This window comes from Mustela nivalis (genome assembly GCF_964662115.1).
Source record: "Mustela nivalis genome assembly, chromosome: 5".
Taxonomy (NCBI): Eukaryota; Metazoa; Chordata; class Mammalia; order Carnivora; family Mustelidae; genus Mustela; species Mustela nivalis.
In genome coordinates, this window is record NC_139024.1 from 56,539,616 (window position 1) to 56,557,447 (window position 17,832).

The 17,832-nt window shown below is 43.6% G+C and overlaps 1 protein-coding gene and 1 long non-coding RNA gene across 5 annotated transcripts in view; one reads left to right on the forward strand and one right to left on the reverse strand.

Moving 5' to 3' along the window:
• EPM2A (EPM2A glucan phosphatase, laforin) overlaps positions 1-17,832 on the forward strand; it is a 234,122-nt gene that overhangs the window by 143,741 nt on the left and 72,549 nt on the right. For 2 of the 4 annotated variants that reach the window (XM_082730371.1, XM_082730369.1), the window contains exons 3-4: positions 5,258-5,499; positions 13,583-15,902. In XM_082730371.1, coding sequence (XP_082586497.1) covers positions 5,258-5,499; positions 13,583-13,860 — 520 coding nt within the window. In that variant the 3' untranslated portion in view covers positions 13,861-15,902. Of the gene's footprint in view, positions 1-5,257; positions 5,500-13,582; positions 15,903-17,832 lie in introns of those variants that run through there. The other 2 variants (XM_082730372.1, XM_082730370.1) reach the window with 2 other exon arrangements.
• Positions 6,923-13,580, reverse strand: LOC309864674. The gene is made up of 3 exons (XR_014311681.1): positions 13,502-13,580; positions 12,491-12,633; positions 6,923-7,698 (listed from the first exon to the last, which is right to left on the reverse strand). It is a non-coding gene; the product is annotated as an uncharacterized lncRNA (long non-coding RNA).

Below are 17,832 nucleotides of genomic sequence, written 5' to 3' on the forward strand. Positions count from 1 at the left end.
TTCTCTTCTGAATGGATAAGTAACAGTGTAATTACTGTTTAGAAAGTACGCCATGCATCTTATTACCTCCAGCATATCATGTAACTGGAAATAGATCACCTGTTATTAGAGACAGCAAGCTGAGGTAGGATACATAGGAAGGGCACTTAGGCTGTCTTAGGAAGCAGGATCCATTGATTTGTGTGTTTCCAACAAACTCCGTCCTCTGGCTCCATCTCTAATATAACAGTTCAGTACCATTTACTTTCTAACTTTAATTCTCCATTCTTCAACACAGCACTTGTTTTCAGAATTTATCTTTAGTGATCTATCTCCTAGGTTCAGCACTTACTGCTTAAAAAAAAAATCAGGAATTTAAGAATTTATACTCATTTCTTCTATATGGACTCTGACTTGTGGCACTTCTAGAGGAAGAATTGTTACCAAAAAGTTAGAAATTCCTGATTGAAAAGCTAGGGTTGACATGTGTATGGGAATGTATGTAAGTGCCTCTTTCAAGGGCTTATTTCCATTAGAAACTTGATGTGGGAAAGGTACCAACTTTGGGCCCGTTTACCTTTGAGCTGGTCTGAATTTCCTGAGGTCCCCAGTTGGTTGAAGACCAGGTCTGAATGAGATGGCAGAATAACACCTTCCCTTTTGTTGTTTTCGTTCCCAGTAACAGAGTATGATTCTATATACTGACGCTCGTTTGGCATTCTGATTTCTTATTTTGTCTGATTTGCTTTGTAGATCTCTGTGAGCTATTATTTTGTCTTTATTCAAATCTTGGGGCCAGACACTATTGGCATTTATTCTCTAGGTAGGTACTAAGGGCTGTGGACTCAGAGAGCACCGTATTCAGGAGAACTCTGGGTAACATTTGGAATTTAGCATACCTGTCATGAATTTCATTCATTTTAATATTTTACCAGTCCACTTCAAAATTTTACCAGTAAAAATGCATGGTTGTTCAAAAGGCTATATTTCTTGGTTAGACCTCTGGGGTTTCTAACCCCAGCTTTGGATGCTTTAGTGTGCTCTGTTAGACCCCACAGCATAGTCTGACAACCCACCACTGCTGTCCACTGGACATCCAGCAGGGAACTGGAGGAGAAATCTTTAAGTGACAATTGAAGGGGGTGTGGAGTGTTTAGATAGAGCTGGTCCCTGCTCTCACTCAGCAGCCAGAGGGAGGGGCCGATGACCCAGGGTGTGCGTCCTTTCCATTCCTGTGAAGACTGAACACTCAGCTAACAATGTCCTGGTCAAGCGCATCCCTTGAGCGCTCTCAACGTGTTCCTGCTAATGACTTTTCTGTCAGCCCACTGGCCTAATGGAGTGTTGGAGAATGCTTTAGGGTCAAGAATAAACTGAAAGGCCTTTGAATCCCATCCTCATCTTCACAATACCATTACGTCTTTTCTGTGTTTCTGAATATTCTCTTTATTTTAAAATTTGTTGCCTTTATTTTTTCCATAATCATCTTCAGTAGCCCATAAGAAATGCCTAATAAGCTATTAGACTTAAAGCCCAAGCAGCAATAAAAAATCGGTTTATCTTCTGGAGGGTAAGTAGGATTCAAGTTGTAGGTGAAGCTGGATCTTTTTTTTATTTTTTTCAATTTTATAAAGTTTTTTAAAAAAATTTTTTGTTTCTTTTCAGTGTAACAGTATTCATTGTTTTTGCACCACACCCAGTGCTCCATGCAATCCGTGCCCTCTCTAATACCCATCACCTGGTTCCCCCAACCTCCCAGTCCCCCGCCCCTTCAAAGCCCTCAGATTGTTTTTCAGAGTCCATAGTTTCTCATGGTTCACCTCCCCTTCCAATTTCCCTCAACTCCCTTCTCCCATATACACTATGGAGTATTATGCCTCCATCATAAAGGACGAATACCCAACTTTTGTAGCAACATGGACGGGACTGGAGGAGATTATGCTGAGTGAAATAAGTCAAGCAGAGAGAGTCAATTATCATATGGTTTCACTTATTTGTGGAGCATAACAAATAGCATGGAGGACATGGGGAGATGGAGAGGAGAAGCTGGATCTTGAGAGGTATTTTCATTGTGGATGGGGAATACCCACGTTTGAGGATTAGTCCCTTGGCCTCTTATGTTAGCATGAACAATGACAGCAACAGCCAAAAGGAAAAAAAAAAAAAAGAACCAAAACACAAAGCAAGCTAGATTTCATTTAATTTAAGAAAATAGGATGAGGGGCGCCTGGGTGGCTCAGTGGGTTAAAGCCTCTGCCTTCAGCTCAGGTCATGATCCCAGGGTCCTGGGATGGAGCGCCGCATTGGGCTCTCTGCTCAGCAGGGAGCCTGCTTCTTCCTCTCTCTCTGCTTGCCTTTCTGCCTGCTTGTAATTTTTGTCTGTCAAATAAATAAGTAAAATCTTAAAAAAAAATAGGATAAGTATTCTAAACTCTGTGGTGTTCTAATGAAGGATACATAGAACAATGGAAACTATCTGCCTCGTATTCCCTTTCTTCCTACAGGCAATAAGGAGTTCTATTCCACTTTTATTGTCCTAAACAAGGCTTCTTAATCACAGCATTATTGACATTTTGGCCTCGATAATTCTTTGTTGTGGGAGCTGTCCTGTGCATTGTAGGATGGTTAGCAACATCCCTGGCCTCCCGTCTACCAGGGGCCATCAGCACCACCCAGCGTCACCATCTAAAATGCCTCCATAATCATTGCCAGATATCCCTTGGGAAACCAAATTGTCCCCAGCTCAGAAGGACTCCTTTAAGCTCAATATGAAAATAACTGAATAAAAGTGTAGGCCTTCTGCTCAACTTCTTTTCTGGCATTAGGGACTTTAAGGAATTAATTATGTAGGCATTGTATTAAAACTGGTCAGATTACCCTGTGGGAGCAAACAGTGGCTTCATACAAGGAGTCATCAGCTCTCCAGAGCAGCTGGCCTCCAGAGGTAGCTCACCATTCTAAGCTACTTCAGTCTTTAGCGGCTCAGCGTCCACATGTGTTTCCGTTATCGTCGTGGTAGGGAGAGACAGAGCATAGAGCATTGCGCGCGAGGTCTTAAATCTGTCCCTCTGGAAGGGACACACGTCTGTTGATGTAAGTCAGTCAGGGAGCTCTTCCAGGCAGAGAAGTAGTTCAGTCCTTCATGCTGGGAATACTGGTGAGGATCAAGTGAGGTTTACCATCATCATCATTTCTGAATGCTTTATATTGAGCCTAGTAAAGTTCTAGATGACATGACTGAAATAAAGTTGAAACAGAGTTTTACTTCCGGAGGAACCCATTAGTTCTGGAGAGGATGTACACATGTGAAATAGTGAGCAAGACAATATATACCACACCTAACAAGTTGTAATAATGTGCATTACATTTATATGTTATTTGGAAAATATTTACATTTTTGTGATGTTTGTGTGGTATGTCTCTTGGGTTCCGGAACCCAATTTCAACATGTGTAGAGTGAGGGTATTTTCCCATGCATCCAACTAATTTTCTGGACACTAACAGTTCGGATTAATTCTTACACTATCCACCTGGAGATAACATTAGCTTCTGCAAGGTAAGAATTCAGTCCTATAGGTCTATAGTCCTATAGGATGCTCCTCCACTCTTCACTTCAGATGCCATGTGCAAACAAAGTTGTTACCGTGCTTCTGATGGACTGGCTGTAAATCAGAGGTACTATGACCCTTTTCTATTTTGGGTTTGATTAATTTGCTAGAGCAGTTCATAGAGCTCAGAAAACATTTTACTTGATTACTGGCTTATTTTAAGAAGGTATAATTTAAGAACAGCCAGATGGCATAGATGCACTGGGCAAGGAACGGTAGGGAATTGCATAGAGATTTTATACCCTCTCAGGGAGCCCCACTCTTCCTGTATCGCCAACCTGGAAGCTCTTGGAATCCTGACCTTTTGGGTTTTTGGAAGCTTCATTACCTGGGGATGATTGATTAAGTCATTGGCCATTGGTGATTGGATCAACCTCCAGCTCTCTTTCCTCCTAGAAGCCAAGAGGTGGGACTGAATTCTGTCCTCTAGTCACAAAGTTGGTTCCCCTGGCAACCAGCCCATCAGATAGGTACCATCCAAATTACTCATGAATGTATAACAAAAGATACCTTTAAGCCTCTTATCACTCAGGAAACTGTGCTGGAAAGTGAGATGAAGACCAAATACATATTTCTTATTATAAATCATAATATCACAGTATGTCTGTCTATTTTTTTTTCTTAATGTCCAGTAAAATTTTATAAATCTTTCTGGTTAAATGTATTCCTAGATGTTCTATAATTTTGTTTTTATATTTGAGAGTCGCCTCCATTTCTCCATTTGTACCTGGCTATTGTGAACACAGAGAAAAGCTGTTTGATTTTTGTATATTTTCCCTCATCCATGTATCTTAATACTTTTAATACTTTGCATAGCTTTTGTAATTGAATCTTTTAGAGAGTGGTTCTCAGGTTCTCAGGATGCACTGAACTAGCAGCATCAGTATTGCCTAAGAACTTGTTAGAATTCTAAATTCCTGGATTCTCCACCCAGATCTACTGACTCAGAAATTTTGATGGTGGGGTCCAGCCTTTGGGATATTAGATATAGAAACATACTTGAAAAAATATCGACAATATTTTCTTTCTTTTTTTATTTTTCAGACAGTTCTATTTCTTCTTAACTTGGAGCATTAGATGAAATATATAGGACAGTGTTGGGCACTAAGGTATATAAGCTTAACTTTGATTTTGTTTAAAAGGAGATGGTTAGCTTCTGGTGTTGAAAAGTTCTCCTACTTTTGAAATTTGAAATGTAGAGTTTGAAATTTTTATGTAGAGTTTCAAACAGGAATAATGGCCTATTTTTGAAAATGTTTTCCAGAATTTACTGATCTAATCACTGGAGTTTTGCCTTTAACTTGTTAGTGTTTGAAATATGTTGATGAGTTTCCTAATGTTGAACCACATATACATTCAAGGAATAAATACATCTTAGTGGGCTTATTTTAATATAAGATTTAGCTTGCTAATGCTTATTTCCTAGCATTTTGGTTAATAGGATTATTTATTTCCCTAAAAATGACAGCCCCAGTATTTTTTCTTTCAATAATATTATTATATCAATAATATTGTTACACCATCTAATATTATTACTGCAGCTTTTCCTGTGCCAGATTTAAAGGTTAATTGCATTTTATTACTAAATTTTAATACATTTTCTACAGCTTCTCATATTTCAAGCCATGACAGTAACAATAATAATAGTTGCTTCTATATATTCTCATTAGAATTCTACCAAATATCTGGCTGGGTAGCTGCCCTCGTCAAGTGGAACATATAACCATCAAACTGAAGCATGAATTGGGGATTACAGCTGTGATGAATTTCCAGACTGAATGGGATATTATACAGAATTCCTCAGGCTGTAACCGCTACCCAGAACCCATGACACCAGACACCATGATTAAGCTCTATAGGGAAGAAGGCTTGGTCTACATCTGGATGCCAACGCCAGATATGAGCACTGAAGGTAAGCATTGGAAGAATCTTTCTGGCTTTTTGCTGAATGTGTTTCAGAGACGCCCTTGCTGTCTGTCCATCTGTCTACCTATCTACTTACCTACATACCTTTCTGTGTATAATTGAATGACTTAATCATGAATGGTGGAAATGGAATCAATATAAGGTTTTAATTTAACATATTTAATGTATTTTGGCACCTTGGCTAAGATTCTGTTTAACATGGCTCCTTTAACTTATTCATTGAACATGTATTTATGTTCTTATGTTCTTATGATTTATTTTTTGAACATGTATTTATGTATTTATGTGTATCTAAGGTATGTGTGGCATTATGCTGGTAGCTAGAAATAGAGTGCTGAGGCAAAGCAGGTATAGCTCTTGTCCCCATGGAGCTTCTAGTCATAAAGAGAAGACATGCATCGTCAAATGACCATAAATAGAGATTTACAACTATGATGACATTTTTGACAGGAAGATACCGCTATGAGCATGCACAGGCAAGTCAGATGTAGGAAGAGAGTCAGGGAAGGTTTGCTTGGGTATGTTTGAGCGAAGTCTGAAGGCTAGTGGGGGTGAGGTAGGAGAGAGGATCTCTCCTCCCAGAGAGGAAGATCCCAGAGGATCCCCAGAGGGCCGCCAGCTTGGGACATCTCTGGGGCAGGAGAATGTAGAGTGTCACGGGAGGTAAAAGTTGGCACTGTGGACAAGGGATGGGAAATGGGCCCAGAGTGGATTTGGGGACCCCCGTTAGGGGATCACTATAGTGGTTGAAGTGGGAGATCATGAGAGATGACCCAGATCGGGGCTGGGTGGTGATAGCAAGGCTGTAGTTCCAGCACAAGCACTGGTGGAGTGAGCATGTCTTTGTGAAGATGGGTTATGACATGGGTGCTGCTGGGGAAACAGGAGATGAGTAAGGCGGTGTTTTGATCTCATAGCAAAAGGTGGTAGGAGAAGTTCAAAAGTAATTACAATACAGAGAAGAATGTGATGTGAGGAAGGAGTCAGGTGCTCCTGGTGGCTTATGAGGTGTCGGAGGGGGGGCAGCACAGGGAGGCTGTATCTGTGACATGGCATTTGAAGTGGCCTGGTTTTGACAGGTCAGTGGGGAGGGAGGAAGAGTATGCCAGGTGGAGGAAACAGCATCGGCGTAGCCCCAAGGCATGGGGTTTTACAGGAATGCTCTGTGTTTCAGCTTGGTGGTGGAGTAGGGTGCTTGAGGAGGTTGGGCCGGGACGGAGGAGGTATCTGACGCTGAGAACCGTTACACTGCCAGTATCAACAAGATGTCAGCAGGGGGCAGCAGAGAGCTGTGGGAATGGCACAGGACGCGGGAGTTTGGTGAATTGCAGTTCTGCGGGAAAGGAGAACTGAAAGGCCGTTGTGCCTAGTCAGAAACGACTCTACCATCTCCAGCCCCCAAAGTACATAATGTATCAGACACTCTCTTAAGCGATTTCATGCCTTGCCTCATTTAATTCTGACAAGACTCCAGGCAGATGCAGTTATCTCCATTTTGCAGAGGAAAAGACAGGTACAAAAATGTGCAATAATGTGGCCATAGGAAAACGGACAGACGTAGCCTGGATTTCAAGACAGGCAACTAGACTCACACCACTGCTGCAGACACCGTGCGGTGACTCCTGTCCCCGCATGCCCCCTGAGGCTCTGCATGCACATTCCACAGACCAGCGCCCTTGCAGTCCCTGGTAGTCGTGATCACCTGGACTTAGACAAGTTGTGAGTGGTCAGGGAGGTGGCTTGTCTCTCTGGAGTCAACAGTCCAGGATGTGGGTGGGGACAGAAGAAAGTTCTCAAGGATCCTAGGGACCTGGACGTAGGCCACCTTGACTATGAATCTCAAGCGGTTCCCAGGCTGGACTGAACCATCACTAGGGAAGAGGTATAACTTTTACTTTTATTTTAATTTTTTTTTTTTTTCCTGAGGGAAGAAATACTCCTCTTGGTAACAGTGGTCCATGTAGCTGTAAGAGCTTTGCTTGTTTTCAAGGAAAAAAAAAAATAACTTCACTTGCACGGAAGATCAGTGGTTGAATCTAGGCCCACTGTAGTTGTGTTATGGTCTTTTTGGGGTCCCAGTGCAGCATGACCGTGGAGCACCTTCCACACTGAGGCAGTCTGGCAGCACTCGTGGCAGTGGAAGGAGAGTTCCCGAGTAGCTGTGTGATATCCAGCCGACTAGATCCTGCACTTGGAAAAATGGGATAATCATTTCTGCCTTACGGGATCAAAATAATAGAGTAAGATGATTGATATGAAAGCGCTTTGTTTCTCTGGTTTCAAAACAGAAGATTGTTAGGTTCAACTGCCTATAGCTTCCAGAGAGCGTTCTGATTCTTGCTTCCTTACTTCAGGTTTCATAGCATTGTTGCCCATTGGAGGATAAGGTGAGACAAAGCTTAGTGTAGCTCACCTGCATCCTGTCCCATCCCTGCACTGATTATCTGGGGGTCCTGGTGACCAATAGGTATTTGCCTGCTAGTTTGGGGTATGCAAAAACCTGAGGGAAAACCCCATCCCCAAAGGTACACCATAGTTTGTTAAAACCCAGGGTCACCAGGTCCCATGCCAGTCACATCAGCAGAGCACCTCCCACATGGAGGCCCTCTGGCAACAACCAGGACTGCAGAAGGAGCAGTTTCCAGCTGCAAAAGGCCAAACAATAAGACTAAATGAAGGCTTTCTTTGGTTCAGCATGACCTGGGGAGTAATCAAAGGGTTAACGACCATTTCCGAGGCTCCAGGGAAGTTCTGACCACCGGATTAATCTGGGTGGCTGACAATATTAGCACAATGAACATATAGATTAATCAGCTATTTTTGGAACGCAGAGAAAAATCCATCTGGAAGTGTTTTGAGCTGTAACATAATGCTGTCAGATAAAGTCTGAGAAAGAAGACAGTGTGTTAGGTCTGACTGTCACCACCAGTTGTCACAGACCCGTTACAATCAATTGTACTATCGATCCTTACTCTGGTACATTTTGTCACATGCCAAGGAGTTAGGTTTTTTTCTTTCCTTTTTTTTTTTGTAAATTTTGGTTTGTAACTTTCACCTGAGACAAATCAGGCACTCACCTGAAAAAAACCAAATGTGTTCATTAAAATTCCGTTTTCCTTCGTAGGAAGCACTCAGACTGTGTTTCAGCCTGTGTTAGGGCAGTGCTGGTGATAACATAGGGTCTGCCCTTGCCTCCCAAGTCAGGGCATGTGCTTCCCAGAGTCCTCGGCTACCCCTCTGCTGTGACCCTCTGTTCTCTGACTCAACACCGTGTGCAGCTCTGCCGTGATTCCGACACTGACCTTGGAGCCACGGCGTGTGGGCTTGAGCCTGGATGCTACCGCCTAGCTGTGTGATAGCGAGAGGGCTATTTCCTGCACTTGGAAAATGGGGTAATCATTTCTCCCTTGCGGGATTATAACAATAGAATAAGATGATTGATATGTAAGGGCTTTGAAAATCACCAAGTTGGGACTATATTTTTAGTCCAAACTTCTTAAGTTTCTACTGAAGTTGGTACTAGATAATATGGATTTTATCTATATTACATTGCAAAGGTGGAAAAATAAAATAATAATACATTCAGTCATAAATCTGCCTGGAGTGAAAAAAGAAGGCTCTGCGTGCATGCGTGTGTGCGTGTGTATACGACACATACACACACATACACACGCACACATGTTAATCTTGGAAAGGCTGAAAGTCACTCCATAAATAATGCCTTTCAAGGTCAACCTTAGGTAAAGGGCATCTTCAGGGCCTTTTCCAGTCCTCTCCGTGATTTCAGGTGCTAATGCCGCAGGCTGTCCCCAGCATGTCTGTGTCCCTCTTCTCCCAACCTTTTTTTTTTTTTTTTTTTTTAAGATTTTATTTATTTATTTGACAGAGAGAGATCACAGGTAGGCAGAGAGGCAGGCAGAGAGAGAGGAGGAAGCAGGCTCCCTGCAGAGCAGAGAGCCCAATGTGGGGCTCAATCCTAGGACCCTGGGATCAGGGCCTGAGCTGAAGGCAGAGGCTTAACCCACTGAGCCACCCAGGCGCCCCTTCTCCCAACCTTTGTTTGCTCAGTACCTGCTTTCAGGAAGCTTTTAATCATTCCAGAGCTGGATTAGCCTGGAGAAGGTGTGGGCCACCAGTTAGATTAGAGGAGTCCAGTAGTGTGTCGGATCTAATGAGTATTGTTGGATTTTATTTCATTTTATTTTTTATTCATGCATTTAATGAATGCTTATTGAGTATCTACTGAGAGCCAAGGCCTGTTTTATATTCCAAAATAAGAATCACAAACAGTGAAATGTTTTGTTATACCGGGACAGGGTTTAAAATTTTCAACTTAGCTGTCAACAGTTAGAATTTGGAATATTTTATAAAAAAATTCTGGATTTCTCTCTTGCCTTTAGGTATTATTTTTACGAATGGAAACCTTTTATCTAATTAAGGTCTGGATGGAGCCTAAATACATGAAATATAAAAAATTAGGGGCTAGATGCACCTGGGTGGCTCAGTGGGTTGGGACCTCTGCCTTCAGCTCAGGTCATGATCTCGGGGTCCTGGGATGGAGTCCCACATCGGGCTCTCTGCTCGGCAGGGAGCCTGCTTCCCCCTCTCTCTTTCTGCCTGCCTCTCTGCCTACTTGTGACCTGTCAAATAAATAAAAAAAATCTTAAAAAAAAATTGGGGGCTCTTGTTGATGTTGTGTAAGCTCTGATTCTGGACACCCTCTGTTTATTCCTTGGTGGGTTTTGTGTTAGCTCAGGCTCCCTAGAACGGGTTTTCTAGCAGAGCCACATGGCCTTTTGGGCACAGGGAGTCCCTCTAGGGTAGGGGAGAGGAACTAACACCAGGAAGTTGTTGCTCTTATCTGGGCTAACAGCAATCGTGTGACAGGGTAGGTAGGGGATAGAGACTGACTAAGAACTCAGACTGAGAGCATGGTGGCCCGCAAGTGCCCCTGGGCAGGCAGGTCAGGGAAGGGCACTGGTGCAGTGGTTAAGACCAGAGGCTTTGGAGTTGCACCTGCTGGGTTTCAGTGGCCACTGGGGAATAAGCTTGGGGAGGTCTCCTTGCCTCAGTTCCCTCTGATATAAACTGAGGATAAAAGTAGTACCAACCTCATAGTTGTTAAAAGGTGATTGCCAATGAACTATTGCCTGCTCGGTGCTCAGAACAGCACTTGGCGGGTAGAAAGGGCTTAGTAAATGTGAGCTGTCATCAATCAACACAGAGTGATTTATAGTCCCTAGAAATCAAAATAAGCAAGAGCTCCAGTGGAGGCCAGGCTAAGACAGGTGGCCGTCCTGGCCCACGTCCTTGTCTGGCGTCCTTTATATGTTATTTAAATATTTGTTTGACAGTTCTTAAGTGTAGCAGCTAAGTGATTCTAGGAGAAGACCACTGCGGGGTGAAACCCGTGTTTAAACCGGGAGCCTTCTGGAGCTTCCCAGTGGCAGCTGTCACTTACCTTCTAGGATTGCATGACCGAGGTCATAGAATTCCAAGCTCACACATATCCCTTTTCAACTTCTAAACTGTGTGCATGCCTCTTGAAGAATCTTTTACAGATAAAAAGGAAAGGGAGAGATAGTGCATCATTTGGGCCATTTGATGCAGATCCTTCCTCAGTGACTCTCTGGCCAGAGAGCAGGTGGGGGAAGGGATCCTGACAGGTTCATGTGAACCCCAGTTTGGGTAGGTCCCGTGACACTGAGGCTGCAGAAACTGAGCCTGGGGGCTGGGACTCTGCTTCTAGAAGCTCCTACCTCAGACCACTGAGGTCTGTCTGTATACTGGGCATTTAATGAAAACCCATGTTAAAAATACTTCTTGGGGATAAAAAGTACAGCACAGGGAATAGAGTCAGTAACCTCGTAATAATGTCTTATGGTGACAGTTGGTGACTATACTTACTGTGCTGAGCATAGTGTCTGGGATAGAATTGTTGGGTCACTGTGTTATACACCTGACACTGACATTGTATGTCCACTATATTTCAATGAAAAACATTTTTTTTCTGCTCATCTCCTGGCAATGTACATGGTAGCTGGAGAGGTATCTGTAACAGGAAACTTGGTCAGTGAGGCCAGCCATGGCAGGAAGAACCCAACTTCCCAGTTAGATCAGCTGTCATTCCTTTCCCAGCTGGTATTAGTGGGGCTACACTTCTCACACCCCTTCAGCAGAACAAAAAGCCTTGTCTGTGGGCAGACCTCACTCATATTGGCAGGGTCACTCAAATGTACTTTGGAAGTTTTGCCTCCTCTGATTTCCCAGCTCAAATGGTGCATCAGCTACATGGTAGTCTCCCTGAGACAGACAGTGAGACGTCACTCTGGTACATAGGACCTTCTACACTTTGTTCCATTTCTTGGGACGTTTTACTGCCTCTGGGGAAGTGCCCTGAGCAACTGGCTATGTGGCATGCCCATCTAGCTCTAACCTCAGCATACCCCGAAACCTAGTGAGGAAGTGCCCATCAATGACAGTTTATGGCTGAGTTTGGGCTCTGAGGAATCAAGCAGCACAGAGGAGCTGGCGGGACTCCCCTTAGATACCCTCAGAGATCAGGCAGGGAACATGGACACAGGGTGATAGACAGCAGGGAGAGATGGAGCCTGAGGGATTGCTAAGTGTGCGCTGACCAAAGGCATTCCAGTTACAAATGTCTCTACACTGCTATGTAGGGCCTGTGGCTTGAGGTGCTTTGGTGAGACAGAGGGATAGAGAACCAGCAGCAAAATTAGAATATTATCTTGGCTTCAGTGTAGATTTTCTGCTCCTAACTCAGAACAGGGTGAGCCTGAAGCTAAAGTAGACCCACCTGGGATGGAGTGAAACTGAGAGGGCCTTTAAACCATGATGTGGTCTTATAACCTCTGTCCTCCTAAGGCACTGATGCCTGACTGTCATTTGTTGTATGGGTCCTTAAGAGGCACTGACATTTTGGAAGAGGACATCTGAAGAGGGGAGTCCGAACTCACTTGAGTGGTTCTCATGACCTCCTGTCTCCATTCCACCACGGAATTCTAGGCCTCAGGATCTGCAGTGAAACCATTGGAGGGGGGAGTTTTCCCCACCTCTCCCTTCATCCAGTGGGATGGCAGTGCGAAGCGCCACCGTGCGCCTGTGTGGTTGAGAGCACAGAGTAACTAGTGAACGTCAACGCACGGGCTCATAATCCAGGACTCTCTACAGTTCCCCCTTTTATCTCCTTTTGAAGTTGTCCACTTCGTCGTGTGACTGTCGTTCACACCCCCACCAAACCCACTATCTTTGCTCTGAGAACCTGTGTGCAGAAGAAATTCCAGGCCTCTAGGAGCTTGATGGCTTTAGGGTGATCTCTGCCTCATGAGACAAGAGAATCTAGCAGGTATGAGCAGAGCATTGTGTATCCTCTCAGTGTGTAAAAGGAGAAGACATATGATCACCTAATAATCAAAATAGTAGTCATGAAGTAATGGTAACTATAATCAAAATTGCCCAGTAAAGGAGAAATGGAATCATTTGAACACTCTGTATCACGAGGGAATAAAAGAATGATCGGTTATTGCATGCGTGTCAGTTAATGTTGGCCATCCCATTGGCCAAATGAAAATTGGCATATGTTGAGTGAATAAGATTGGCTCCTTTAACCAAACATGGATTAATTCTCTGTTTTGCATTGATCTGGAAGATCCATTTGGATTAAAGAAAGTCTGGGTGAGATTTCTCTAAATCTCTGCCCCATCTGTACAAGCCCTTCTGATGGATGCAAAAATCCGTTCTTCTGACCATAGCCAATGGTTAACTTTTCTTTGAAAGGAAATTTGCACTGATGCAGGAGTCACTCAGAGCAAAAACCAGGGAAATTTCAGAGCTGATCCACTGCCTCTGGGGTGTTTTTTCTACTTTATAATTAGTAGGTTTTGACATTGTCTCACCCTTTCCCTCACAACAAAGGAATAGCGCAAGCTCGCATACCCCTGCCCCTCCCTGCATGGCACTCATCTCACCAGGCACTGGAGGAGCTCTCAGTAGTGGCGATATTGGGGTTTCATTATTCATGTGTCTGTGCTGTGCTTTCTCAATCCCAGGCCGAGTACAGATGCTGCCCCAGGCGGTCTGTCTCCTGCACGCGCTGCTCGAGAATGGACACACCGTGTACGTTCACTGCAACGCCGGGGTCGGCCGGTCCACGGCGGCCGTGTGCGGCTGGCTCCAGTACGTGATGGGCTGGAATCTGAGGAAGGTGCAGTACTTCCTCATGGCCCGAAGGCCGGCTGTGTACATTGACGAAGACGCACTGGCCCGGGCAGAAGAAGACTTTTTTAAAAAATTTGGGAAGGTTCGTTCTTCCATCTGTGGTGTGTAGGTGGCCTGTCTGATTCCCCACCCTCCCATTTTCCTTAGGAACCCAGTTTCCTTAGGTGATGTTAGTAGAATGACTAGAAACAAAGATTCCACCAGAACTGAAAAGAATGGTCACTTGGCTTGGCCCGCAGTCTGCCCCCTTTTGTCTGGGGTTGACATTCTGTCATGCTTTGATTGGGCTGTATTTTCTTTGAAATTCTTCACCGTGGAAGCTGTGACTAACTGACACAGGAGAAAAAGCCACAAACAATTGGACTGCACAGTGTTCTATCATTGGACAGAAAAGTAATGCATGCATCTGTTGTATTACGGCTTAATCACTACACCTTCTCATGGCACTGTAATGTGACCTGCAGAACAAAAGATGGGGGATCCATTGATGGGACTCCTTGCACCTTGGTGCATGTACAGGTACACAGCTTTTCTGCTCAACTAAACTGAAAGGATACAATGAGAGCTGGTCAGTTGCCAAAGAAGGGACTGTGGATAGAAGCATGGACTAAGACAGAGGAGGAGCTCTCCTGACTGAAAGTTGATGGCTTTCTAGGCTTGGTGTTGACATCCTGCTTCCCAGTTGTTCCAGTCAGTTCCAGGCACTACCTTCTCTACCCACAACCCTGTGTGACAACCACAGGACAGCTGTTGTCTCTCTCTTTGGTGTAATTGAGGCTCAACAAGCGTAGACAGCTTGCCTCAGGTCTCTTGGCTGGTCTGGGACCAGCTGGTGTTTAAAGCCCATGTTTATGTGTCTCAGTGCTTTCAACACCACTTGTTGGTTTTCCAGCACAAGGTAGTGGATTCTGTGTCTTTCTCTTAGAATAAGGCCAGTTTTTCTACAACAGTGTTCTGATTAGTTGCCAAGGAATTTAGGAAAGTAGTTCTATTTTGTGCCACCCGACTTAAAACATGGTGGGTTGTGCCAGCACCCGAGAGGCCTGAGCCGTAGCTCATGAGAGGAGCCGTCCTACCAGAAAAGCCCGAGTCTGTAAATGATTGTTGCACAGCTCAGGCGCCATCCTGTTTCATCCCTCAGTTTAAACCAGTACAGAGTTACTGTGCCCCCAGAATGTGAGGCTCACTACCCAGGGTTCTGTTAGAAATACAAAGATGAACAAGACCCTGCCTTCATAAAGCTCACAGCCCAGAAACAACCCAGTGTTCAACCAGCCCTCCCGCAGGATTGATCTATGATGATATGCCGGAGTGGGGGAAGGAGAAGCAGCTTTTGTCGGGTGCCTTGTGTGTGCCAGGTGCTTTTCAATTTTAATTGAACCTTCATGGTACCCTATGAGGGCAGTTCATTACCTCCAATATAGAGCCGAGAAGACGAAGGATCAGATAGTTCAGTCAGCTGCTCGGCATCCATGGTGAAGAAATGGGTGAAATGAGAAAGCTACGTTTGTTTAATTCAACACCCTTCTTCTATGACACTGCAATGCCTGCTTATTTTCCTGCTCCTTTTTTTTTTTTCTTCTGTAATTATTTATTGATAGATACGAGAGACTCTGAATTAGGAAGTATGGGGGATAAGAAGGACCCAAGGTAAGTTCCACTGGAGTTCAGAGGACGCAGGGACATCGTTACTGTGGGGCTCAGGGGCGACGGCTTTTGATCTGTCAGAGAATGCTAGACAGCTCACGTTTCTCCTGTAGGTTTCCAAGTTAAATTTATAAGGCAGGATTGAATATTATGAAATCTCGCCCCCTTGCTAAAAATAACTAGAGGTAACTATTATATCTGAGTAACCCATTTATGATCATAATATGTTGTGTAAAACTTAACACTAAAAATGGAATATTTCTAACCAATGGTGTGTGTGTGTGTGTGTGTGTGTGAATTTTTTTAATGCCTAAGAAGCTCGGCTATGTAAGCTCCACTAAAGAAAGACCTTTCCAGGTGGATTTTCCTTTTTCCTCTGATAGGAAAAATCAGTTTAGGGCTATTAAAGAATGTTTTGGAATAACCTCTCTTGTCCTCAATAAATGGATGTCCAATGTATTTCAAAATTACCTGGAATTTTGCTGAATAAAAGCATTAAAATGACCTCGGATTATAGGATTAAAACTTTTTTTTATTAACTTAGTCTGAAATTTAAAAAACAGTTTCCTTGAAGAAGCAGTCAGCTGAGCTAAATTGTTTTTCCTTGCACTCTTATTTTCTCAATTGCTGATGAAAATTGGCAGTTACAGGGCAAAAGGAAGACAAAGGTGAGGGCCCCGCAAAGAAGTGAGGATGCAAACCTCAAAAATGTGTCACAGAAAATCAAAGCAGGAATGATGTCATTAGCTACTTGTCACTGGCATTAACAAAGCTTTCTGGTTACAGATTTCTTAAAGAAAATCATGAAATCTCACTCATGGTTAAGAAATGCCCAAATGGGTTTATTTCTTCAAACATGAATCATGGTCCCTGAAATATTTTGTATGCAACATTAGGAAATATCTAGAAAAATAAACACATTCTTCTGACCAACTAACGGTATGGGTGAAAGCCACTTGGCTTTGCCTAAGAGATAAAGATGAAAAAATGAGCTGGGGGCCTTGGTAATAAGAGAGTAATGAAAGGCAGGCTCTGAAGACAAGTTACACAGATGGGAGAACTCGCCATACAGGAAAAACACGGAGTCAGTTTGTCCAAAAGTTACAGCTGAGGATCTTTGCATTTAACCTGGGTATTTCCTTTATTGTTCAGAGGAGCAAACTGAGCCCCAGGGACACCAAGCCACAATTCGTGTAGCAGGAGTTTTAATTGAGGCCCAGAGGGAAAGGAGCAGTGAGGAAGGGGATTTGTTCAGATTTACTGAGGGGTCACAGCAGAATTCACGAGCGAGAACAGCCAATACTGAGCGTGGGGAAGAATTGGTACGAGGATTCATGAAAACTCGAGTAAACAGAAGAAAAATGGCTACAATGAGAAAAAGCAAAGGGCAGTGAAATGTCCAAAGGGAGAAAAGGCAGGGGTTCCCTTTCACAAAGATAGTCTTGGGAGATGGAGAAGGCAGGTGTGACCATAGGACCAGAGGTGACTCAAGGTTATGTTCCCAAGAGAGAAGGGCACGCTCTGCAGCCATGGACTTCCCTTTGGGACTAGATTACAGCAGGAATAAGGAAAAGCTTAAAAAAAGGTAGCTGGTGCCTGGGGGGTTTCGTTGGTTAAGCATCAAGCTTTGGTTCAGGTCATGATCTCGGGGTCCTGGGATCGAGCTCCGTGTTGGGCTCTACACTCAGCAGGGAGTCTGCTTCTCCCCCTGCTCGTCATGCTCTCTCTCTAATAAATGAAATCTTAAAAAAAGAAGAAGAAGGAGGGGGAGGAGGGAGAGGAGGGGGAGGAGGGGGGGAGGGGGAGGAGGGGAAGAAGAAAAAGGAGCAGCTGAGCAGAATGCGCTGACTCCAAAGCGACTTGTTACCTGTAAGGAAAAGAAGTTCCCACAGAAGATGGAATTGAGAATAAACAGGAAAGGGTAGATTAAACTACCTCTCACTTTAATAATAATAATAATAATAATAATAATAATAATAATAATGGCAGTAATAGTAAAGGGAGAGGAGGGACAACTGTAACAAAAATTCTAGCAAAAAAATCATTCATTCTAATAACAGCAATCATAGTAACAGGAAGAAGAAGGACAATATTAGCAACTACTTCATTCATTCTAACAGTAATAAAGGCAAAATACTACAGATAAGGCAGGACACTGGTAATAACTTCATTCTCTCCTTCTCTTGCTCCAAAAGACTTTCCTAATTTGATTAATGGAAGCATACATCCTCCGGCTTGGATTTGAACCTCAGAGTCATTCTTAACTCCTCTTTCATTCAGATATTACATTCACTCCACTGGGGAAACATGTTACTTCTCTTGTCAAAGAACATAAAGCCTAATTATGTTTTAATCCCTCCACTGACTGGACTCCAGAAACCATGTTGTAACTTGGTTTCTCTGTTCTTTTCTTCTTCATATCTACTCTCACTTC